Consider the following 26,724-nt stretch of genomic DNA (forward strand, 5'->3'; position numbering starts at 1 on the left):
AGGTGTTGGTGAAATTTTATGGTATGCATACCACATATTGTTTTTATAGCCCTGGAATAAAAATGAAGGTAAGAAATTCCCCTGCTGTAGTTTTTTGTAGTTATAAAATATTGGTAAAAAAGTAACTTGTAATACCTTAATGAAAATGTTAATTAAAGAAATGTGTACAGCATCGATTAATTATCTTACTTCCCCTACATATTTGTTCCTTTCATTCTTACTCTGACAAGTTTTAATAAAAAATAGAAAATGTTGTATTTTAATCTATTTTTATTAAGCTCTGAGAGCCACTGGCTCTTCTTAAGGTGAACAGACTTGATTGTCACATCATTTCTTAGGCTAAGTGACAAAACATTCTAGATTATTAAGAGTTGTAGCTGTATTTTGTTTGCCTGTTCTTAAATATTTTGAAAAATTACTGAGAAGAAAATTAAAATGATGTAATGCTGCTAATAAAATACAGATGAATCATACTACGTGTGCTCTGACTGATACACTTTACCGTCCCACCAGCTAGTCTTGGCTATGTATTTTTTTCTTTGGAAAGTAAAACTCCTTCACTCATTAATCATTAGTTATTCTTTATCCCTGTTCTACTTTCTATATAATAAGAAGATAGGAAGTGCAGATGTTAACCTATAATATTAAATATCTCATTTGTGTTTTAATTATGTTTACTAATTTCAAGAGTACGCTTAATATTCACTCACAAATATTGGTCAAGAGTCTGCTCTTGTGCGTATTAGGTGCCCATCTCATGCATAGTGGTGCACACAGCAGAGTTGACTGCAGCTGACTACTAGATTTTCTTGCAGTTTAAGAGTGCTTTAATTAAAATGAAGAAGCCTGTCAAGAGAGTTTGAAACATTGGATCTTGTTTCTGTTGAGGGACATTTATTTATGAAGTGATCTTTCTGTTTGTACAGTGGCATTGTGTTTTACTGGGTGTCCACTAACACCATACCTAATAAGCTTTGATGGATGGCACTAGGCTGTTTTTTCCTCATCTGAATCTTTCGTATTTCGAAATATTTCCAGTGTGAACTGGTCGTTTACATGTTATTTCTTTGTGCTCATGTGTATTTTATTGAAATATTTTCCCATTTGCTTTCTTTATAATCCATATATCATAGATAGGTACCACATCTATGCTGTTAGCCAGCCAGAAGTATCTCTTGAAATTTGTTCTGTTTTTTTTTTTCTTTTTTTTTTTTTCAATTTAATTGCTACAGAATAAATAAGATTCTGTTCTTGAAAATTTCCACCAGATAAACAGGGGTCAAGTATACTCTGAAAGTAATTTTTAATTATACTTTAAAAATAAAATCACATTGTTTCCTACTTCTCTGTTGTAATAATTAATTTTCTAAGACACCATCATATGCTTAGGAAATTAAATTTTAGCTCCAGTTATTAGGAAATATTAATGTTATGCAGCAGAATGTGAAATTATATTTTCATTATCTTTGGGAATCCCTGAGTGTTTCTTTTTCAGTTAGGAAAATATTATATATCAAATTATGCTTCTGTCTTTTATTGTTTAAGCTTCTGGTGATAATTTTCTTTCTTTCAGCACATAATCAAGTTTCACAGAGCTTCCAAAGCAAACAAGAAGCCAGTGCAGTTACCTCGGGGGATGGTGAAGTCACTTTTATATCAGATCCTGGATGGGATTCACTACCTGCATGCTAACTGGGTGTTGCACAGGGATTTGGTAAGTTGATATGTAGTTAGGTTTAAACTAGAAAGGTGCATTTATAGTTGGATGATTTTCTAGTTGTGTCTCAATATCAATGCTATATAGGCCTGCAAATCTTATGGAGGGAACAGTCTCAAAACATAGCCTAGCCTTGTGCTTTTTATGTAATGCATGCTGCTTCTCTGACATGCACTAGCTGGTATTTACTGAGCTGGTGAAAGAGGACACATTTGTTTTCCTAAGCTTTTGTTTCCTTTTAAGTTTGTAAATAAAGCATTGGCTTACTTTACAGTGATTATTAGATGCCAGGCAAACTCTAGAAATTGATATATTTATGAATAACTTGAAAATAAAACTTTTGGAGCCTACTACATACTAAGTTACATATTAGAAGAGGAGATGTTAATTCAATCTGCTTCTTTTTTAAACTCTACTTATATTAGTAGCAGTCTTTGGCCAATAAGCGTTTATTACTCATAATTGAGCACATTATTGAGAAGCCTTGCCATGGTAAGGTGCATTAAATTTTTAAGAATTTAGAAACTTCAGAAGTTGGCTTTCTTGCTTTTATTTTACATGGCAGAATAGTTTATGCTCTTTTTTTACACATCTAGCATTAAATTGGTTCATTAAATTATGCATTTTTCATTATATCTTCATAGATTTAAATTATTTAAACCTCAAATTTCCCTTATTGCATAATTCCATTGTGTTTTTGTTGTTCTTTTCTTTGTAAAGGTAGTAACTATTTTAAGGTTTATAACAGCATCTTCATTTCAAACAATTATAAACACAATGCTGGAAATGATGATTTGGTCTCTAATCGCATGTGTACGTAGGAAAAAACCCTGTAGACTTTGAGGGGGAGCTGATCTGCCCCTCATGCAGATATTCTTTTCCAAGCTGCTCTGTGTTTAGTGCATTCAGTCTCTGGCCTTCAAATCAGGTGGTCTAGTGTCATAGTTTCTAGTTCTTTTATCTGTCTTCAGTAAATCTCGTTGAAATATGTTCAACTGTAGTTATTTTATCTCCAGTTCTCATACCTAGAAAACATTTAGACTAGGACCAATAACACATTAGAAATTTGGTTGAAAGAACTTGTTTCCTTATGCGAACTATTTTTAATAGAATTAGAATATTTTATTTACAAACAATGGATTTACAGAACAGAAATAAGACAAATTCTTTGGCTCTTTATGAAGCTGAAAATAAATTTCAGCTTTATGTGTGGAGACAGCTTAGGGAAAATCTATTACTACTTTTGAGCTACTGACCTTTTTTATGATCTCTAAAAGAATAAAATCTGTGGCTAAAGAGTATTTTTCCCCATAGAGTTAATTATGCTAAGATAATGCTGCATTTTCTTTTTATTGTAAATTATTTTTTATTATTAAAATATGTATGTTTATTCGATGAATACAAATTTATTTTTAAACCAGTGTTTAAATTTTTATGTTAATGTGTAATATACTTAAACCACTTACGTAGTTTTAACTACAGTAGTGAAATTAGTTATGAAGTCTAATTTCTTTTATCTCTCTTTTGGGAAAGCTCTTTCTATTGATGTAGCTTAAACAAGTTGTCTTTTACATAGGGATAGTGTAGAACAGGTCGTTTTAGACGTCTCTGTCTGCTAGTGGTGTACCAAGAGATGGGGGGCAGTGGGAGCGGTGCACCCTAGGTGCAGGCAACAAAGAGATGATGCACTGTCTGTAGATGATTTAAAAAAAATAATGAAATAAACTAAAAGTAGTTACTTTTTATTGTCACCATATGCTTGCTAGCAATTCTGAACAATATCAGTGATAAAATATTCCTCTTCACTGAGGCAAACCACTCCCACTCCTCTACCCCTCTAAATATGCCACTATCCATTTAGTAGTCTATTTATTCCAAAATATTTTCCAAGCTGTAATATATCATTTGTCTACTGTCACATTGTTTGATTTTCCTGTTTGAAGTGAGATTTCCTGTATTGTCTGTGCATGACTTGGTGCTCTTTCTGAACATCTAACCCTTTTGTGCATCACGGGCACAGAGAGGCCCACTGAGCCATTGTGTCATTAAAATGATAACCTCTCCCTAATCTGGATCTTACTGGTTCAAGTGCCTACCTCTTGAATTATTTTTCAGTTCCTGAAGGAAAGATTCATTATCATAGTTTTTAAAAAATGTGCCCACCTTCCTGCCAACTGCAAATTAAATTTTGGAATTTTGATGTTATATAGTTTTTCAACTATAGCTATATAAGATATTAATATATGTGGTAATAAAGTATTTACTCTGAATAACATTCTTCAGAAGCTGTATAACATGACTTTTTTTAACCCCTTCTCAAATGTTTATTATTTGCAGATGAAATATTTACCCTATAAGAACGAATATAATTAGTAGTTAATTATATTCTTTGCTCCTTTTCAATCAGGTTTAGATAAAATGTGGTGATACTGATTTTAACAGATCTACATAGATTTTTAATGTTATGGATTGGACCAATTGGTTGAGCTGCTGACTTGCCACAAGAAACTTAATACTAAGGTGGATTAGTGATACAGATTCCCTAAAAACACCATTTTAATAATACCCCAGAATGTTATTGAAGCTTTTGTTTAATAAAATTGTCTTTATTATTAATAGAAATACTGGTTTGAAATGGGAGAGTTATGAAGCTCTTTGATATGTGTAGTTGATCTTTAACAGTTAATAATCCTATTTAATAAATAAAGATTAATTTTGTCGCTCTTAATCCTCACATAGTACCAGATCAGTAACTGAGTCTGTCATCCTTGGTGGAAAATAGAGATTTAATAATTCTAGAAGCCTTGTTGGGCCGAAGGTGGTAATAAGTGCATATATATGGATGGTTTTTTGGCTAGCTCCGATGGTCTGCTGGTTAAGATTCAGCACTCACTACTGTGGCCCAGCCTCATTTCCTGGTCAGGGAACCACACCACCCGTCTGTCGGTTGTCATACTGTGGTGGCTGCGTGTTGCTGTGATGATGAAAGCTATGCCACCGGCATTTCAAATACCAGCAGGGTCACCCATGGTGGACAGGTTTCAGTAGAGCTTCCAGACTAGGAAGGACCTGGCCACTCGCTTCTGAAAAAATTGCCATGAAGACCCTATGAATAGCAGCATAGCATTGTCTGATATAGCACCAGAATGTGAGAGGATGGCACAGAGAGACCAGGCAGGGTTCTGCTCTGCTGTCCACAGGAGTCGGAATCAACGCGATGGTCCTTTCAAAAAAAAAAAAAAAGGATGTTTTAAGAAAAATGGGCCAGAAAGGAAACACATACAGTATTTATTTTTGTGAGATAATTTATGAATCCAAACCAAACTTTTTAGTTTTAGAACGTTGAAATGTGTCTGTGTAAGTTGGTTTGCTTTATACACTTAATCTGTTTGCTATAAGTGGAGATAAATAACAACAAAAGTGTAAGTGTTAGGTTAGCTTTGTTCTTTCCTTTGACTACACTTTCCCCCTTTTTTCTTCTATTCTCCTCTCTCCTTGGGAAATAAAAGTAGTTTGACTAACCATCTAGTCCTGGTTCTAGCATTACCATCTGTATTGGTCAGGGTTCTCCAGAGAAACAGAATGTGTATGTATAGAGAGAGAGAGAGAGAGTGAGATTTATTTTAAGGAGTTCCTCAGGCAGTTGTGGAGGCTTGGTAAGTCCAAAATCTACTGCAGGCTGGAGATCCAAGCGAAGAGTTGCAGTTGAGTCCAAAGGCAGCCTGCTGGCAGAATTCCTTCTTGCTTGGGGGAGATCAGTCTTCCTTTTATTAAGGTCTTCAACTGATTGGATGATTGGATGAGGCAGCCCTACTCTTATGGAGGGTAATCTGCTTTACTCAAAGTTCATCAATTTAAATGTGAATCTCATCCAAAAACCCTTCACAGAAACATCAACAATAATGTTTGACCAAATATCTGGACACTGTGGCCCAGCCAAGTTGACACATAAAATAACCATCCTATACAAATGAGTAATCAGAGGCTCGAGTTGAAGTAATGTGGGACAAGTTATTTCAGAGGTTTTTTTCTCCCTTAGTTATCTGCTTATGTAAAATAGGAGTATTGGGTTAAGGACTAGTAACAATTTTTACCTGATACTATAAGGAGGAACTAAGTATGAAATATTAATGAAAACTGCAAATAAAGGTGTGGTTAAGTGACAAAATAAGGAAAGAATTGAAGTCTCTTAGCCTGATTGGATTGAGTTTGGTGGTTTTTCTGATCCCAAACAGAAAGACCTGAAACACCAAAATCATATTTGATACTTTTTGTGTAGAAGCTGAGGTTTGATTTGGCAATGGTGTCTGAACTCTTTTCTCTGAGGAAGTTGTCCTCCTGGATTAAGTTAAAGCACATTGGAAAGGGCACAAGAAGTTTTCACTACCAGTGCCTCTATTGTGACCATTTTGAGGACATCCAGCCGATTAACTTTGTCTGGTCTCTTTCACTAGAACTGATTATTTTTTTATAAAACCCTTCTAAATTTAGGTATGGTTTTCTTGTGCAGTTTGTAAAATAAACTTCCAAGTCAGGTAATTTTTCTTTTACTAGGAAAAATTCTGTGATCAATTAAACTTTTGAAAAAGACTGTCAAATATGTATGCATGTAGTCTTTGTGAATTGAAGACTCACGCTACAGTCTGGCTCCACTCTCCTTTTTTTTCTTCCATCTCATTCCTTATAGTACTTATTTCCAGCCAACTTAGAGGTTGCGCTGCCTGCTTGAATCCCCTCCTCCCTTCATCTCTGGAGTTTGAAATTCTATTCATCCTTTAAAGCTCTGCTTCTGCCACCTCATCAGTAAAGCCCTCCCCCATCACCCTAGCTGAAAGTGACAATATTTACATCTAAAATCCTATAGCAGGTACTTTGAACTACTCATGGGGCACTTACTAGTTTGGGTAATATGTTCTCTGTTTGATTATAAGCTCCTGAGGGCAAAGACTGTGGCTTAAAATGTGTTTGTATCCATCCCAATGCCTAGCAAAATATACAGTATGTGTATACAGTATTGCTTATATTTGTTGAATGAATGAACTAGCTCATTTGTAACAGAAACAAAGTGGCTTCCAAGGTTATTCTCTATAGGTTATTTCTGATATTACCAGATGCTTCTCCATATCTACAGACACATAAGTACTCTGTTGCATCTCTTCTTTTTACTACCCTCTGACCTCTGCTGTGATTTACTGCAGTGGAACAGCGCAGACAAGCTTTTCTGTTCATACTACATTTTTAGTTCTTTCAGCAGCCTCCCTCTTTCTGCCTAAAAAGATTCAGCTCTTACTTGTCAGTTCAAAGACCATTCAACTAATGATATTGATCTGTTGATCTCTTTTATCACATTCCTCCTCTACCCAATATTTTTGTTCCACCCAGTGAAACCTATTTCCTGATTCTTCGCCTGTTTGTTCCAATGTTCTCTTTATGTCATTTATTTTTTCCATTTTTTTCCTTTAATCTTAAGGTTAGAACATCTCCATCATAGTTCATTTACATCCCTCACTTTTTTTCAAAAATGCCTTCAAGTCCCTTCTGTGTGAATTATTCTTTAATTGTAGATAAGGGGGCAATACTTACCTTCTCCAAAACCTACCAGCTGTTCTGAAGTTGCAGCTCTCGAATTTCACTTGTATACCACATTTAACTAAGTTCATTACTAATGACAGTGTAAATACTTTTATTTCTAGCTAGTAGTTGTTCATTTTTAATTTTCTAGTGCACTCAATGTTGGCTGAATTTCATGCTTTTTGTTGAAAATGTTCATGTAGCCATATCAGACAGACCACGGAAATGGTTTACACTTAAATCAGACTCTTAAGTATTAAAGACTTGAGCTTTTGACATATTTCCTAAGGAACTTAATAGAAAGTAGAGTAGTAGTTAATATAACTGGCCTATTTGCCATTAATTTTTGTTAAGTATATATCAAATGCTCATATGGTCATTAATGTGTTCTACTTTTTAAAACATCTGATATCCAAAATTTCATTTTAATTCATATCTTAATAGTTTTATCATAGTGGTAGTTAACTTGGAACTACCAGGCACATAGGGTTGTATTTTCATCCTCTTGCACTAAGTGGAGTATAATATTGAGATATACTATAACTTTTCATCATTTTTTTTTTCATTCAAGCTGAATTACAAGTCTGTATATGAAATTTGGAGAGTTTTGGAGTGTAGCAACAATCTGCTAGTTGGTCACTCCTGCCCTAAACCAATTCAGAATAGTTTATGCCATAGTAAAATTTCCTAAAAAAATAAGTCTCTACAGAGATTTTCTTTGGCAGTATCCTATTGGAGATGTGCTACTATGAGTAGTGCATGATGTGAAATACCCCAGGGGGCCACTGCATAAACGTATTTAAAAGATGCTGAAACTATTTCAAAGCTTTAATTGACTTATTTAAAAAAAAAAAAAATCTGATAGTGCTGCTGCCCTGCAGTTTATTTTAATTATACTGGGTAACTTGGAATCAGTTGGTGGGGCTTCAGCTGTCCTTGGTGAAGGATGCTTTGGTTTCCTAGCAACCGTTAAATAAGATCAAAATCTCAGAGTGAGCTATTGACTGAAACTCAATTTCATGGGGCCTACGTTATCAAGGCATCTTACTATGTATTGATGAGAGTGTGATGAATTATTGGGGTATTTTGGATATGATTTCTTTTTATTTGAGTGAAAGATTTCCTGGTTTATTAGTTTTGCTTACTAATACTAGTGTTTGCTCATGACTATATGGTTTGTTTGTTGCATTTGGTCTTATTGTCTGCTGAACTCTAGCACTAGTAAGTGTAAAACATGAGAGGCAAAGAGGTTAAATGACTTGATTCTTATTACTTGTAGATCTGTAACAAAGCTGGACCACTGAATTTAGGGATTTTTCCTCTAGGTCAGTGATTTTAAAAATGCAGTTTGAGAGGCCAGCCGGGTGGTGTAGCGGTTAAGTGCTTGCGCTCCGCTTCGGTGGCCTGTGGTTTGCAGGTTTGGATCCTGTGCGCGCACCGATGCACCACTTGTCAAGCCATGCTGTGTCGGCATCCCATGTAAAGTAGAGGAAGATGGGCATGGATGTGCCCTAATCTGCCTCACGAAAAAAAAAATGCAGTTTGTAAGCCATAAGTGAGTCAGGAAATCACACAATACAACAGCCTGTTTATTTATCTATTTTTTAAATGGAATAGCATAGAATAGAGAAAATATCAGAGAGCATCATACGTGTTAAGGGCAATTATTGTTTCATGAAACTTTTGTCTCAGTTATATATGTTTATATGTGAAAATGGTCATGTAATAATAAATGATTATTTATTATCCTGTGGGTTGTGTTCAAAAAGGTTTGAGAGGCACTGCTCTGGACTGTTTCCCAAAAGGTATTTGATATGGTTAGGAAAAGAGAACCTCAAGGAAAAAACTGAGTCAAATCTTTAGAAAATGCTTAGTCTCAAATTATAAGTACTTTAATATTTTATGCAAACTTCTTGACATTGATAATAAGATCATTTTGAATAGCAGCAGCCCTTTAGGGAATACATTTTTCTAAGTAGGGTTTATATATGGGTTGGAGAATTTTAGGCAAGTTTCACTTTCTCCCTTTAATACCTTTCTAAATTGTCTGAATAGTTTGCAGTTAACATATATTATTGGTATAATCAGAAAAAAGTGTTTCATCTGGACCAGAAAAATGAGGAAAATGTCTAGTCTGTTATTAAAGTTCACACATAATATTCATTGTGGCTTAGTTTATGTTAGTAAAGGATGATTGCTATTAATAAAACCATGTGTATACTTTCTTTCTGTCTAAAAAGAGGGCCATTAAATTCTTTAGGGAAAAAAAAACAAGCAGAAAGGACCCTGAGATTATCAATATGTTGAAGGAGGCAAAGCAACAAAATGATTAAACAGTTGGGAAGAAAGGAGCCTGCATTCTTGGCCTCTGTTCTATTTTTTCCCCTTGCTGTGCTTTAGCTTCCTTGAAATGGGTGTTGGGAACATATGAAGCATGTTTCTTTAAAACAGACCTTTTTGGAAGAAAAATGCTTTGTGATTGTCAGGTTTAATCATTGCTTATTACTTGAGATTTGCTTCATTTATTGGAAACTCGAAGGATTTACTTCAGTTTTCATGTTTGTTTAATTGTGTAGCTAGTAAAAACATATAAGATTGCATTCCATAAAATTTAGACTTGAGGATAAAACACGGGTTTTATTGATAACAACTGATTAAATCAAATTTAAATGAGGTTTGCATTAATTTTAGTTAAAAAAATTTTAGTTATGAATATTGTGCTTATTCTAAATTATGTTTACTTAAATGAGCAATTGGGCAGTTTTCCTTCTTGAAAGTATTTGATTATTTGTAAACAGTTCATTTGGTTTCTTGATAAATGCTATATTTACTTAATTTTTTTTTTTTTTTGATGAGGAGTGTCAGCCCTGAGCTAACATCTGATGCCAATCCTCCTCTTTTTGCTGAGGAAGATTAGCCCTGGGCTAACATCCGTGCCCGTCTTCCTCTGCTTTATATGGGACGCCGCCACAGCATGGCTCGACAAGCAGTGCATCAGTGCGCGCCCAGGATCTGAACCGGTGAACCCCGGGCCGCTGCAGTGGAGCACGCGCGCTTAACCATTTGCACCACCCGGCCAGCCCCTATATTTACTTAATTTTGATATTAATATTGAGCCTACATAGTGGACTGCATTCTATTATTTGTAAATAAGGGAGAAGTGGCCCACTTGTTTTTACCAAAGGCACAACTGCAGATATCATGCGTATTTATATGGGCAGATTGCAAGTTGATAATAAAAATATTATGTTATTTGGTTTGCATGTTACTTCTAGTCTTCTTTTCCTTACATTCTGAATGAGTCTTTTCAGATACTTTATCAGTAAAGTGCTAGAATCTTTTTGTCAGATTTCTCACCAATCAAGAGTGGTTATTCTGAATAATTGCTTTGAGTTTGTTTTTTTTTTTTTAATAATTTTATTTATTTCTTTCTTTTTCCCCAAAGCCCCAGTAGATAGTTGTATGTCATAGTTGCACATCCTTCTAGTTGCTGTATGTGGGACACGGCCTCAGCATGGCCAGAGAAGCGGTGCCTCGGTGCGCGCCCGGGATCCAAACCCTGGCCGCCAGCAGCAGAGTGCGCGCACTTAACCGCTAAGCCACGGGGCCGGCCCTGAGTTTTTGTTTTTTAATAGAGTTTAAGATAATATTTTTGAGTGATCCTGAATACTGACTGGAAGTAGAGAATTATCTGAGTTTTAAGCAGATATATCTTTTCTCTATTTGTAACATAATTGATGTGATATGCATCATTATGTAATTTACATAACTGCTCCCATTTTTTTTTTTTAATTGATGTTTTAATGGTTTCTAACATTGTGAAATTTTGGGTTGTACATTTTTGTTTGTCCATCACCACATATATGACTCCCTTCACCCCTTGTGCCCACCCCCACTGCCCGGGTAACCACAGTCCAGTTTTCTCTGTCCATGTGTTGGTTTATATTCCACATATGAGTGAGATCATACAGTGTTTGTCTTTCTCTTTCTGGCTTCTTTCACTTAACATAATACACTCCAGGCCCATCCATGTTGTTGCAAATGGGATGATTTTGTCTTTTTTTATGGCTGAGTAGTATTCCATTGTATATATATACCACATTTTCTTAATCCAGTCGTCAGTCGAGGGACACTTAGGTTGCTTCCACTTCTTGGCTATGGTGAATAATGCTGCAATGAACATAGGGGTGCATAAGCCTCTTTGGATTGTTGATTTCAGGTGCGTTGGATAGATTCCCAGTAGTGGGATGGCTGGATCATAGGGCATCTCTATTTTTAATTCTTTGAGGAATCTCCATACCGTTTTCCATAGAGGCTGCACCAATTTGCATTCCCACCAGCTGTGTATGAGGGTTCCTGTTTCTCCACATCCTCTCCAACATTTGTTGTTTTTTGTCTTGGTGATTATAGCCATTCTCACAGGTGTGAGGTGGTATCTTAGTGTTGTTTTGATTTGCATTTCCCTGATGATTAGTGATGTTGAGCATCTTTTCATGTGCCTATTGGCCATCTGTATATCTTCCTTGGAGAAGTGTCTCTTCATTTCCTCTGCCCATTTTTTGATCGGGTTGTTTGTTTTTTTGTTGTTCAGTTGTGTGAGTTCTTTATATATTATGGAGATCAACCCCTTGTCAGATGTATGTTTTGCAAATATTCTCTCCCAGCTGGTTGGTTGTCTGTTCATCTTGATTCTGGTTTCATTTGTCTTATAAAAGCTCTTTAATCTGATAAAGTCCCATTTGTTTATTTTTTCTTTAGTTTCCCTAGTCTGGGTAGGCATGTCATCCGAAAAGATTCCTTTAAAACCAATGTCAAATAGTGTGTTGCCTATATTTTCTTCTATGAGTTTTATAGTTTCAGGTCTCACCTTCAGGTCTTTGATCCATTTTGAGTTAATTTTTGTGAATGGCGATAGCACATGGTCCACTTTCATTCTTTTGCATGTGGCTGTCCAGTTTTCCCAACACCATTTATTGAAGAGACTTTCCTTTCTCCATTGCATGTTCTTAGCACCTTTGTCGAAAATTAGCTGTCCGTATATGTGTGGTTTTATTTCTGGGCTTTCAATTCTGTTCCATTGATCTGTGTGTCTGTTTTTGTACCAGTACCATGCTGTTTTGATTACTATTGCTTTTTAGTATGTTTTGAAGTCAGGAATTGTGATGCCTCCTGCTTTGTTCTTTTTCTTTAGGATTTCTTTAGCTATTCGGGGTCTTTTGTTGCCCCATATAAATTTTAGTATTCTTTTTTCTATTTCTGTGAAGAATGTCATTGGGATTCTGATTGGGATTGCATTGAATCTGTAGATTGCTTTAGGTAATATAGACATTTTAACTATGTTTATTCTTCCAATGCTCCCATTTTTTTTTTTTTTTTTTTTTTTTTTTTTTTGTGAGGAGATCAGCCCTGAGCTAACATCCGCCAATCCTCCTCTTTTTTTTGCTGAGGAAGACGGCCCTGGGCTAACATCGGTGCCCATCTTCCTCCACTTTATATGGGACGCCGCCACAGCATGGCTTACCAAGCAGTGCGTCGGTGCGCGCCCGGGATCCGAACCAGCGAACCCCGGGCCGCCGCAGCGGAGCGCGCGCACTTAACCGCTTGCGCCACCGGGCCGGCCCCCCAATGCTCCCATTTTTATAAACAAAATTTACTGTTATCCAGAGTAGTGTGTTTCCAAAAATAGGACAGATTTGGGAAAGTTTTGTTTAAAGGACTTTTGAATCCTATTATTGGAGATAAGATTCACCAGGTCTCCGCTTGCATCTGATATAAGCTATTACCTTATTTAATATGTTAATGGTGGACTCCCACTTTTTTTCTTTTGGCCTTTAGGCGTTTTCATTAGCGAAAGAGAAATACACTGTAGTCAGAATACCAAGAAATGATTTTTCCGAAAAAGATTTCATAATTCTCTGAATTATACTCTGAAAAAGCATATAAAAATTAATATACCAGTCTAATTTTCTAGTAATAGAGTCAGGACTTAGAGTATTATATAATTTTCTAGATTTGCCAGAGTAATTTAATCTTTAAAGACAGAATAGTTTAGATTAGGTTTTCTTCTTATCTCAGCTAAAGTGGTTATGCAAACCTGTTTTAAGTCACTGGTGCTCATGGCCACATAGATCTTTCATTAAGTCTTTTTCAGTTTGACGACCATACTCCTCATTGGATACAGGCAAATAAGAAATGATCTAATAAAAGGGTAAAAGTAAATCTTCCTCCAGAAATAAGCATAAGTAGCTGGCCATATTTTAAAGTCAGTTCAACATAAAAGTTCAAGATTTTGTGTAAATTTTTGTAAATGTTGTTCTAATCAACACATAGGAATTTGTTTTTTAGATTTAGTAAAACTAAAAGTTTCCTCAAATACGGTTAGATATTAAATCAGCAATAGTTATTGAATTAACTATTGAAAACATATTTCTTTAGTAAAGTCTCCTATCTTCAGTACAGCTGGATTTTACTTTTCCTTTATACAGTATCACTGTATTGTAATTACCTATGTCCATTTTTTATTATTTAATTTATATATAATTTGCCCTCAGATTTATATCATGCTATAGATATAATACTCTAAGTAGGTATATAATCTGAAGATTCCTAAGTCTCTGTTCTAAAATAGATGTCTAAATTTCTAAGATTAGTTTCAACTCTCTGAATTTCCATTCTTTTCATGGATAGGTTTGTAATTCAGGTCGGTATAGTTTAAGATGCCTATTTAACAAAAATATAAAAGGTAAACCGCTAATTTGTTTTAACTTATTAGGTTAAAAATCTGTTTATATAAACACGATGTACCATTTGAAATGAACCATTTTTTGTTTTCCCTAATTTCATAGTCTAATAGACCATGAAGTTGGAAGGCATCTTAGAAGTGATCATTCCCATCCCTTCCACGGTGTGGTGATTCTTGGTAATACCTGCAGCAGATAATACTGTCGTTGCTCAACATCTCCTGCAGTGGCTAGTGTTCTGTCTTATTAAGGTAGACTCATTATAACACAGCTGTAAGTGTTAGAAGGTAGAGTAAAAAATTTGAAATTGCTGACACTCATCCTTTGGCCCCTTTCTTCTTTTGATCTTCTCTCTTATTTTTTTCCCTCTGATTAACACCAGCTGGTAAAATTAAATGTTGTCTGGGCCTTCATGGTGAAGAGGGAGAGGGAAATCTAAAAATGAAAATAGGTAAAAAGTAGGGAGAAGTGAAGAATAACAGAAGGAAAAATTAAGAACAATAAGAGAGTAGCATATGGTAGGGAACAGTAAAGGATCTTAGGATATCTATCCTGAATGATTGTATTCTGTCATCATGAGCTGAAGAAGAAAAATTAAGCCTCTATTACAGTGGGCCTGAAATTTGTTTGAATCTTGGTTCCACCACTTAATTATGTAACCTTTGGAAGGATTAACCTCTCTAAGTGTTACTTTCTTCATCTATAAAATGAGGCTGGACCTAAATTTTTGTCTTTTTGATAGAGATTCATCTGAAGTATTCGGACTGTGTCTGGCACATAGTAAATGTTGAATGAGAGCAGTTTACTTCCAGTCCATCATCAGGTTGCCCCAGGAATGCAAGTACCTTAGGGGCAGGAACTTGATCCTTTTATTTACTGCTATATCATCAGTACCCCGAATAGCACATACTGGATGCACAGTAAATATGCATTGAATGAATAAACGGATTCTTCTCAGCTCTACCTTCAAAACGTATCTCAGATCAAGCTACACAGTAAGACTCTCCTGTAACTCGGATTTGAATATAGCACAGTTAGCCATTGGTCCAGTCATCTGACTAGTGTCTTTTCTCAAAGAAGAGTAAACCGTACTGCTTATTTTCAGGGAGAAGAAGCTGTGGGGAGAGTAAACCTGAAGGGAAGGGCAAATCTGGCAGAGATTCTGCACTTCTAGCTCAGTATCCCTGGATCAGTCCAGTAAATCAGGAGCCAACTAACAGGGAGATTCCAAAATTCCTTGCTGCCAAGACATGGATTCAGATTTTCCAGGTGGACTTCCAGGACTGCTGTTGTACAGGCTTACCTTGTTCATTTCATTAATTTCTGTTCATTTACTCTACAAAACCTGTACCCCCAGTTTACACAGTTGAATTTTTTGGACTCCACTCACTGCCTTGTGGCTTTACTTTCCATCATTTCTATCATTACTATTCCAATCCAGGGTACTTGGATTACTGCAAAAATTCCCAAGTGATCTTCCCTACTTGTAGTCTTGTGTTTATATGGTCTGATACCTACATAGCAATCAGAATGATCCCTCTCAGAAGTAAATCACATCGTGTCATTCCCCTACCTAAAATTCCTCAATATCTTCCCACCTGTGAGACCAGTACACTCAAAATCTATCCTAAACATATCATATTATGTCTTTTTACTACAAAAACTACAAGCTGAAAGCTGCAGCATTGTTTTATGTGTCACTAAGAAGGTAAAACATGCTGCCAATTTGACTGTCACACCACAGAGATGATAAGACATAACCCAATTACAGAAAGATTAAAATTTAAAAAGGATAGTAAAAATTGACATCTATGAAATGTGTTTTTTCCTTGTCATTTGGTAACAGTAGATGGCCAGGACCTATTCACTAGTGCAATGGCAAATAATTGAGTTGACTCTGTTTTTTCTGTATTTAATGAGAATTCTTTTTTTTTTTTTGCTTGAGGAAGATTGTCCTTGAGCTAACATCTGTGCCCATCTTCCTCTGTTTTTTGTATGTGGGATGCCGCCACAGCATGGCTTGATGAGCAATGTGTAGGTCTGCACCCGGGATCCGAACTTGCAAACCCCGGGCCGCCAAAGTGGAGCACGCAAACTTAACCAATACACCACCAGCTGGCCCAATGAGAATTCTTGTTTCACCATTGTACATGATGTTTGTTCTGGGCTTTTGGTGGATACGTTTTATCAGGTTAAAGGTGTTCCCTTCTATATCTAATTAAGTCGTTTGTTTCTAAATAAAGAATGGATTTTAGTAAATAACTTTTTCTGCATCTTTTGAAACGGTCATATGGCTGTTTCCTTTAATCTGTTAATGTGGTAATTTGCATTTATAAAGTTTTATTTTGTTTTTAGTGTTGAACCATCCTTGCGTTAGTGAGATCAACCTTACTTGGTCTTGATTTTTTTTTCAGTCACTGCTGGATTCCCTTTGCTGGTATTTTATTCCATCTGTATTCACAAGTGAGATTGGTCAATAATATTTTTGTGTACTGTCTTTGTTCTGTTTCGTTGTCATGATTACATTAGCTTCAGAAAATGGTTTTAGTGTCTGGAACAGCTTGTATAATACAGGAATTATTCTTGAGACGTTGGTAAGTCACTATAAAACTCTGATTCTGGTGCATTGAAGTGCGTATGGATGATTTTTGACTACCATTTAAATTTCTTTAAAGGTAATTGAATTATTCTGACGTTCTATAAAACCCTGGATTAAATAAGCATTTTAAAATAAATACAAATTACCATAATTGGCTCTAGAAGATGTAGGAAAACTAAATAGACCTGTAACTATTGGAAGAAATAAAGACATTTGTCACAGGGCTACCTCTAAAAAATGTAACAAATGCAAATGGTCCACTGGTGATTCAACCCTCAAGTAACAGATAATCTATATTATATAAACTGTTGTAGAGTAGTGCAAAAGAAAGTAAGTTTCCTCAGTAACTTGGTAAGAAGAAAGTGTAACACTGACACAAACCTGATAAAGAGAATGCATACAACTCTGGACCAGTGGCACATATAAATATTTTTGCATATATCTTAAATAAAATGTTAGCAAATAGGATCCAGGGGGACATTAAAAGAATACTGTGCTCTAAGTAAATAAAGCTTATTTCAAGAATGTGAGGGGCTGGCCCCGTGGCTTAGCGATTAAGTGCGCGCGCTCTGCTGCTGGCGGCCCGGGTTCGGATCCCGGGCGCGCACCGACGCACCGCTTCTCCGGCCATGCTGAGGCCACGTCCCACATACGGCAACTAGAACGATGTGCAGCTGTGACATACAGCTATCTACTGGGGCTTTGGGGGGAAAAAATAAATAAATAAAATCTTAAAAAAAAAAAAAAAAGAATGTGAGGCTGATTCAGTATTTGGAAACCTATTAACAGAATTCACCATATTAAATAATGCTAAGAGAATAACGCTATGGTTATCTCAATGGTTGTAAATGTAAAACTTTTGCAAAATCAATATTTGAAAAATTTAATATTCATTTCTGATTGAAATTCTTAATAAAAACAAGAAAAGAAGGAGATTTCCAAGCACGAAAAGTATATACACCAAATCAAAAGCCATTATCATTCTAACCTTCTGTCACGACTGTTATTTAACAATGTTCTCGAACTGGTCTGATCCAGAAATAACCTAAATAACTGATAGAGGAGGCTAAATAAAATAGGATAAATGCAATAGTACTCTGCATTTATTATTTGTCCAATATTGAGTGAACAAAAACAGGAATCAAAAGAGCCTTTATAAGATGTTTATATTAAATGTAAATAATATAGATTTAGAGAAATCTGGAATTATGTCCACCAAAATGTTTGCAATGTCTTAATTCTGTGAGGTAATATTTCAGGTAAAGTTCACTTTCATCATACTTTTCTACATTTAATTTTATACAAGACTGTGTATTTTTATTACTTTAATTTTTGAAAGTTGTTGCTAATAATAAACAGTTTTTTAATCTATAAAAAGCATAAATGAATAAAAGCTAGAAGATGATCAAAAGCGGTTAGGGTAGCATTCCATAGAGTGGTATGGAGAAATCATCTTGGAGGCATTGCCAATCATGCATGGGTATCCCCCCACCCCTGGAAGTTCTTAAGAAAGAACTGCAGTAGTGAATCAGTGTTAACAGATTATAGCATTAGCTGCCATTATAATTATCATTATAATATATTTAGGACTTTTTATATATCAAGCATTATGTTAAGCCTTTTATGTGCATTAGTCACATTTAATCTTTGCAACAACACTAGGCTGTCATCATTTTTATCCATATTTTATAAATGAGGAAATGGAGATTAAGGTTACACAACTAATAGCTGATGGCATCCCTGATTTTTTTCAGCCTTATTCTTAACCACTTACCTATACTTCCTCATCTTCTGAAGAAGTCCATCATATTCCTCAAATGTTTAGGGGAAGAAAAAAGTTGAGAACTGTTGGTCTAAAATCTGTGTCTGTGTGAATATATCAAGAAAAGTTATAGTATCAGATAAAATATATTTTATTTCAAAAGATTGAAACATTTTTTAACAGCAGAACGATTAAAATAATGAAAATACAGCAAAGAATCTGTAGTTTGTTCAATTTGGCAATTGTACAAAAAAGAAATAGATACATATAATTATGTACCTTGCCATTTTTCTATCAGATTATGACAAAATTTTTAAATAAAGAATGAGCAAAAATTATAGAATAAAGCAATGTGATGTAATAGAGTTGCTTGGCATTTAGGGCTATATAAAAGAATATATTTTTAAAATAAACATTCACTCAAAAAAATTGCATGTCTGGAAAAGTTCAGTGTGTACTATAAGATAAAGATATACATGGTAAGTATTCACAGAGGCACAAATTCTACATTAATCTCGCAGAACACAATAAAATAAAACTAGAAATAAAAGAATTATATTTTCTTAACTATTAGACATCATCAATTGAAAAATGTGTGAAAATAAAAAAGATATTCTTGAGTTAAATATATACATCCATTGCAAATTGCAAGACACATCCCAATGTCAGAATTCTTTGAAATCATACGAGAAGGCAGAAATATATAGCTTCAGACCAGTTATTTGAAAGGCAAATAAAAAACTAGAAAAATTTTGAAACATATTAGAAAAAGGAATAATAATAATAGATCATATAAGTTGTTAAGAAAAACACCAAGACTAACCAAAAGACCACAAATGATATAAGCAATTAATTCACTATATATATACATAGCACACATACATACATTGTGTGTATAAACATATTTTTAAAAGTCCAATTTCACTAGCGAAGTAATGCAGTAATGTTTAGGAGACGTTTCATTTTCTCAAATGAAAATATCATCTTTGTTATCAAATGACAGTAGTCAGTTGGACACTGGCAGTATAATGCAGTAGCTAAGAGGGTAGACTCTGGAACCAAAGGGCTTGCATTTGAACCTTAGTTTTGCTACTGACGAGCCAGTGTGAGATGGTTAATATGAATTAGCTCAGTTTTTGGCTTTGGTCATCTCATCTATAAATTGCAATAACAGTACCTACTTATATGGAGTTATTGTGAGGATTAAATGAATTAATCTGTATAGAGGATCTGGCACATAACATTCAGGTTGCTGTTGTCAAACTGTCACTTCCCTGTTTAAAACTCTTTACTGAACTTGCATTTTCAAGATAAGAAGGATGTTTTATCTGAAAACTATACCCTGCATTAACTGGCCCCCACCTATCTTTGTAACCATGTTTCCTGCCAGTGTACCCCCGCATATCATACTCTACTCACAAATGCCTTCTTGAATACACCAAGCTATTTTCCACTTCAGAGCCTTCTTGTTTTCCCTTCTGCCTGAAAAGTTCTTCTGCCCACACCCACATACATGACACATTCATAAGTAACTTTCCGCTGGCTAGTTCCTTCTCCTCCTTCATGTCCTAGCTTAATTAAGTGTCACCTAGAGAGGCTTTCCCTCACTACCCTATCCAAAGTAGTGCCCCTAATTTTTCTTCCTTCGCCACCTAATGCCCCCATTATTCTCTTGAATGAAATTTTTTTTCTTTCATAGCATTTATTACACTTTGTAATTTTTTATGTATTTGTTTACCTTTTCTAATGTCTGGCTTCCCTATGGACAGGGACTGTGTCTATTTTGTTACCCACTGTCTATCATATGTCAAAGACAGTGCATGATACATGATGTGCCCTCAATATGTTGAATGAACGAACACTAACTGCTATGATGTAAGTTACAACCTCGAAAATAAGAATTATCAAGAACTTTAAAAAATATTCATTCCTTTTGATCTAGCAATCCTACTTTTTACAAACTCTCTTAGGATATGAAAAATGGTGAAAAGACCATTACAGCATTATTGGTAATGACAAACTGAAAAAAAATTTACATGTTTAACAACTAGAAAATTATTGAGCAAATTATGATATGTAGAAAAGATGAACTGTTGTGTTGTCATTTAAAATCATGTTTATGGTAGGTTTAAATGTTGTTATAATGTTAAGAGAAAAAGACTACAAAATACAGTCGGCACTCCATATCCTTGGGTTCCACATCCGCACATTCAACCAACCAGGAATCCAAAGGCCTACGATGGTTGTGTGTGTACTGGTCATGTACGGACTTTTTTTTCCTTGTCACTTTTACCTAAACAATACAGTATAATAACTATTTACATAGCACTTACATTATATTAGGTATTATAAGTAATCTAGACATGATTTAAAGTATACGGGAGGACATTCGTAGGTTATATGCAAACACTACGCCATTTTGTATAAGAGACTTTGAGCATCTGTCGATTTTGGTATCTACAGAGATCCTGGAACCAATCCCCTATGGATACCAAGGGACGACGACTATATAATAGAAATAGAATCTGTGTGAAAAAATACATCAACAAAAGAAAATATACCTAAAAATTGTGGTTAAATCTGGGTAGCGAATTGTATTTTCTTAATCATATTCTAAAAAAATTAACTTTTCTACAAGACCATGTATTCTAGAAGGAAGAAAATGTGTTTTTTTCCAAGTATCAGAAGTATGAACAAAAACTGAGTGAATAGATTCATGCTATTATGAGAACTTAGTATATACTAAACCAGAAGTTATTTCACAATAGAGAAGGGCATCACTCTTTAGTGTCATTAGGGAGAAGTATTGTCTATAATAAAATTTTTTTGTTACTTATATTTTAAAATTACACTTAATCCCACGTGGCTCATAGGATGTAAAATATGTATTTAAAAATTGGGATATTTATTCCAGCTACAACCGGAGGTAAATGCCTAACTATTAAAGAATTGACACCTATCATTAAAGATATGATAGGTATGCTGAAATGTAAAAACACTAGTAAAAATATTCCTACAGAATATAAAATGTAAAATTAGTAGTAAGAGGAAAGTAATATATTAGAACAATGGCAAAAATAGTTGAATATACCTTTACTATCTAGAATATAGAGAATTGATTTGAATATGTAAGCTTAATAACCAAAGTCTCCTCAATAAAACCAACCTACACAGTGTAAATCATAACATATGGTTATCAATGAGATACCCAAATTAAAATATTTAAGTTACTATTCTATATCAGTTAAGCTAATAAAAATGATAAAACCTTATAGATATAAGATGTAGGTATACATTGCTTTTGGTCTTGCAGATTGGTTTTATCATACTTAAGGGTATTATTTTTATAAAAGAATGTTGAATTTACAAAATGGATACTTGAAATCTTTCAAGAGCAAAGTCTGTTAATGTGTATCAAAAAACCTTATAGTCTTTAACTGACAATTTGACTTTTAGTAATTTATCGTAGGTATATACAGAAATGTTTGTCATGGCATTATTTTTTCTTTTATTAAGGAACTTGGAACAGCCTAAATATTTAATAGATGAGTTATATAAATTATGATGAATCCATATGATTTATTAAACTCAGAAGAGTAATTTCCAGATTAAAAAATTTCATGATAAATAGCAAGGAAAGAGGGTGCAAACAATATATTTAGTATGATGCCATTTTTTAATTTTATAAGGAGGAAACAAAAGGAAAAAAAGGTATATTCTGAAATGTTGATAGTGGTCATCTGACAGTTTAGAGATTATAGATGCTTTGTTTTCAGTCATCAGGCACATTGTACTTTTCTTCATTTCCCAAGTTATATCCATTGAGCACATATTACCTTTGAGACTTAGAAAACAAAAAAAAATTCTAGTTTTAGAACAATAAAGCTATTGATATTATTTGATCTGATAATTCTACTTTTGAGATTTTATCCCAAGGAAATTACCTGGTGTATGTGCCAGGGTTTTTTCTTTTTTGGAGGGTATAATTTAGACAAATAATGTCAGTGGGAGCATCATTAGGGTTGGTGTCAAAAGTTGGGGTTGTGGGGGATATAACCAACTGTTTGTTAAGAGAGGAATACAATATAGTTAGTAAAAGTAATATACAGACATCTAGATTTGTCAAGAACATAATACTTGGGAAGACAGAACACAAAACTCACTGATTACTGTTATACTACCAAATATGTAAGTTAACATTGTTTAGAATAATATTTGAAGTTATAGGGATGTTCAGATTTGAATATAACTATGTACACTTTTTTGTAAATGTGGTTAAATTCATGATAATGAATGTAACTTGAAATATTTTGAAAACTAAAAGATTTTTTATATCCTTTCTCTGCCTCTTAATACCTCTCCTTTAAGATGCATTTGATCTCCTTAATGTTACTCAGTTTTCTAGTCAAGTAATATTTATCTTTTCTTTCTTGCTTGACTCTTTATTAGACTCTTTGCTTAAACTGTGTTATAAAACTTTACAGTTTTACAGAAATGCAGTTAAACAAATTAGACTTGGAAAAGAAAATACACATACATATATTAATATTTGCACACATACATCCTTTTTTAAGAACAAATAAGATATATCTGTGTCTGGAAATTTAAAAGTTTATTTCTGCTGCCATGGTGGTTTCTGTTCTGTGCACCCATGTTCTGTTGTTAATGAAGTGAATATTGCCTGTGCTAGTCTCTGTGACAGTAAGTAAATGATCTTAGTGTCAGTGAAAATAGAAAGTTATGTTCCAGATTGATCTCTTAGCACTGTATTCTGTGCCTCACCTGCCTAAAATGGACAGCTTGAGAATTTTGTAATTTAAAAACTAAACATCCGTAGGTTTAAAAGATATCAATTTTAAACTAATAATCTGAATCATGTTTATTATTTGAAATACTTTTGATGATGATATTCACAATTTGGTGAAAGTCCATTTTAGTTTAACTTTGTTTTACCTAAATAGCAGATGAAAAAAATAGAGTTAGACTGAACTGGAGGAGAGTATGAAGGGCTTATTGAAAGGAAATGTCATGTATTAGTAACCTGATTACTCTCATTAAGTTAATGCTTATTTCATAAAATATGTCGATTTGCATCAACTGTGACAAAGAACCTAATTCCTATTCTCCCTAAAAGAGAACTTAGGTAAATAAAAACTAGTCAACATACCTGTGTTTTTTGATACTGCCCATGTGTGATGCATTCTACTAATTGCCACCTCCATCCCCCTATAGAGGGTGCAGACCCAGCTCTGTGGTTGTTTAGTAGAAGACATTAGTGGATTCTTGAGGCAGAAGACATTAGTGGATTCTTGAGGCACCTTATCTCCTGTCACTTATCTTCCAGACCAACTCCTGGTCTTTCACATTTCAGGCAGGTCAGGTATCATCACCTCTGTGAAGCTTTTCCTTGCCTGCATTTACACCCCTCCCAACCCCCCCCCCCCCCCGCCGTTAATTTACACTGTGACCTCATTGAGGGCAGGAACTGTTTGTTTGTTTGTTGATCTCTAGTTCTTTGATCCCTCTTAATTCAGTAAATATATGAATGAGTGAATGTATAGTACTTGAACTGTTTATTGTAGAGGATGAAGTTGTGTTATAAGTAACATTTATGTTGTATCAGGAAGCAGATAGAATTTGTTAAGAATTCTCCTATACATTTTTTCCAATTTATACAAAAGGCAAGAAACAACTTTACTAGAAGTTGATATTTTCTCCTTTAGCTTAAAGGTGTTTAGTATTAGAGGTAAAAAATACAAATTTATAGCTCTGAAGAAAAAATGAAAACTGTATTATAAAGACATCTTCCAGACCTCATTCACTGGATTTCCAAATTTTTATCTATAACTCCTTAGAAGATATCATTAAAACAATTTATTAAAAATTACTGAATCTCGGTCTAAGACTTTGCTGCCTACGTTTGAATCTCATATATATATGTCGACACAAATAATCCATAATCAATCTATAAATCAAAATTTGGGGTGAGTTTATTATGAGCCAGATCTGAGGACTATAGCCCAGGGGGCTTTCTTCCCCAAGGAAGGAAGCACACCAGAGAAGTGGAGTGTATAGAGTGGTTGTATACCATTGTGGAACAAAGAGCATCACGTATGACAGGAATACATCACATCATATATGACAAGAATATCCCTTTTACAACAGTCACGAGATTGCTTTGCTAGCACAGTGGGTCAGTGATCACATGGTGAGCACAGCAGGTCAGTAATTAATCCTTGGTTTCCAGGAAGAGATGCTTATCCTTAAAGAAATGCTGCTATGGGGGGGGGGTGCAGAAGTGGGGGAGCTACATCCCTATCTTTAAGGACATCATTATTGTCTTTGGGACACTAAATATTTAAATCAAATGTACAATGCATGCTCAACAGGCCACGTCAAAGCTTTCTGGAAAAACAAGGTCAGGCCAAATTAGTTTGAAACCAAATGGCTTCCTCATATACTCCAGTATATTCCTATTGCTTTTCATTTATTTATCATATATCAGAGTTAATTTTTTCAATATGTATTGTACTACAAAATGATTAACAGCCAAACTGAAACAAAGTCATTGAGTATCTAGAAAGTGTGCTGCCAAGTTGTGTTTTTTCCAATGTTTGTGAAAGTTTAATTCTGAACAAATCTTGAAGAATAGCATTGACAGTGGTTTCTTATGGATCGCTGTCTTTTTTTCATAGACAGATTCATCAAGAATCAACTTTTCCTATTGATTCCAAGTCTCCATTTTGCCTTGGTACATTGGTGAACATATGAAGAACCCATTTTCACCCCTAGAATAAGAGGTTCTTGCAGTTAACTTGACCTCTTCTGCACCTATGTCTGATACTTCTGATTGATAATGGCAGTTTCTTGCTTGGCCTAATTCCTGTCTTAAGATGGGGCTCCCTGCAGTCCTTAGTTTTCTATCAGAGTTGGCCCATTAAATGAAACCAGTTTGCCGTAAAAGCCTCTACAAGAATGGTTATCTCTGCAATACAAACATCTTGTTTTAGGAAATATCAATGAGTTTTTTTGGAGCCCAACAACAGAAAACAAGAAGAAAAGCCATGAGGCTATGAAATAAGGGCATGTTTTTTTAATTACAAATGTAGTTTGTTTCTGGGAGAAACAAAACAACAATAAGAGAAGGATATCATAGTTTCAAACAAGTATACTTCAAACAAGTATCTCATTGATTGATTTCATTGTTCAGCAGGCAATAAAGAATGTTCTATAATCATTTCCGTGCATAGCATAGCTGTACTTGAAGATGTTGCTATGATGTTAGAATACTTTTAAGTCATGTTGGACCCCTGATCTCCATAGCAACAGATATAGTTTAATGGAGTATATGCCTCATCAAAATGTCACCAGCAATGTGCTTTCAAGATGATTATGTTTGACAGTGTTTAAAGGTCACAGACTATTTACCAAACTTCAGGTTATTGCTAATTATTTCATGTATTATCACCCACTACTTGGAAGTTTTGGCTCTAGAGCTAAAAACTACCAAATTCTCCTACTGATAGACAAAGGAAAAAGAAAGAAAAGAAATTAGTTTTTTTTAGAATAGAATATTGTTTTAATGTGGCATTAAGTACTAAAACCAAAATTATCCATCAAGTCTTTTGCAGCCTTCCTTAACACTGATTAAGCAACAAAACAGAAATACTAAGAAGAGTGTTCATGATCCTTAGGGTCTTTCTGTCTTTTTCTTTTGAGATTTCCATTAGATTACATTCACGAAGAAAATTTACTGTTCGATTTGTCTGCTAAATCAGAATATCATGTCCTGGGACATGTGGAATGCTACCATGGAAAATAACATGAGGAGGGACCCATCGTTTATAAATAGTGTTATTAAAACAACACTTAACACCATTCTCTTTTGTTGATCACTATATAGCATGCCCTAACTGAATTTAAATTCACTTATAAGGAGAGGTAGCGTTAGTAATGGCCTTTAGCTCTAAGACCTGCTTCAGAGCATGCAATAGGGAGTTGCCGAGCAAAGTAATTTTTAATTATTAACTGGAGCTTTGGCCCCAGTTTTAGACCTTGACAAAGAAACTGTTTATCCCCCATCAATGCTCAAACCCAAGTTGGGAACTTGACCAGTCCGGTAAGTCTAGAATAAAATGAAGAACAAGAGAAGGAGTTTTTCCCCCTTTGCCTAGTAGCAGGCTGACCAATACCACCCTTCCTAGGGCTTCTCAGATCTGGGCCCAGCTGCTGAATGAGTAAAAAAGCAAAAGAGAGATCTTTTCCACTCCATCTAAAATAGAAGGAGGAGAGAGATGCCCATGTGTGCTTGTGCATTTGCCAGATATGGAGATAA

The 26,724-nt window shown here is 34.7% G+C and overlaps 1 protein-coding gene across 7 annotated transcripts in view; it reads left to right on the plus strand.

The window, feature by feature from the left end:
- The window catches only part of CDK8 (cyclin dependent kinase 8), a 117,424-nt gene that overhangs the window by 67,108 nt on the left and 23,592 nt on the right, over positions 1-26,724 (plus strand). For 6 of the 7 annotated variants that reach the window (XM_058547881.1, XM_058547876.1, XM_058547877.1 and 3 more), the window contains one exon: positions 1,574-1,714. In XM_058547881.1, the coding sequence (XP_058403864.1) occupies positions 1,574-1,714 (141 nt within the window). Of the gene's footprint in view, positions 1-1,573; positions 1,715-26,724 lie in introns of those variants that run through there. The other variant, XM_058547882.1, reaches the window with a different exon arrangement.

This window comes from Diceros bicornis, chromosome 9 (genome assembly GCF_020826845.1).
Source record: "Diceros bicornis minor isolate mBicDic1 chromosome 9, mDicBic1.mat.cur, whole genome shotgun sequence".
Lineage (NCBI taxonomy): Eukaryota > Metazoa > Chordata > Mammalia > Perissodactyla > Rhinocerotidae > Diceros > Diceros bicornis.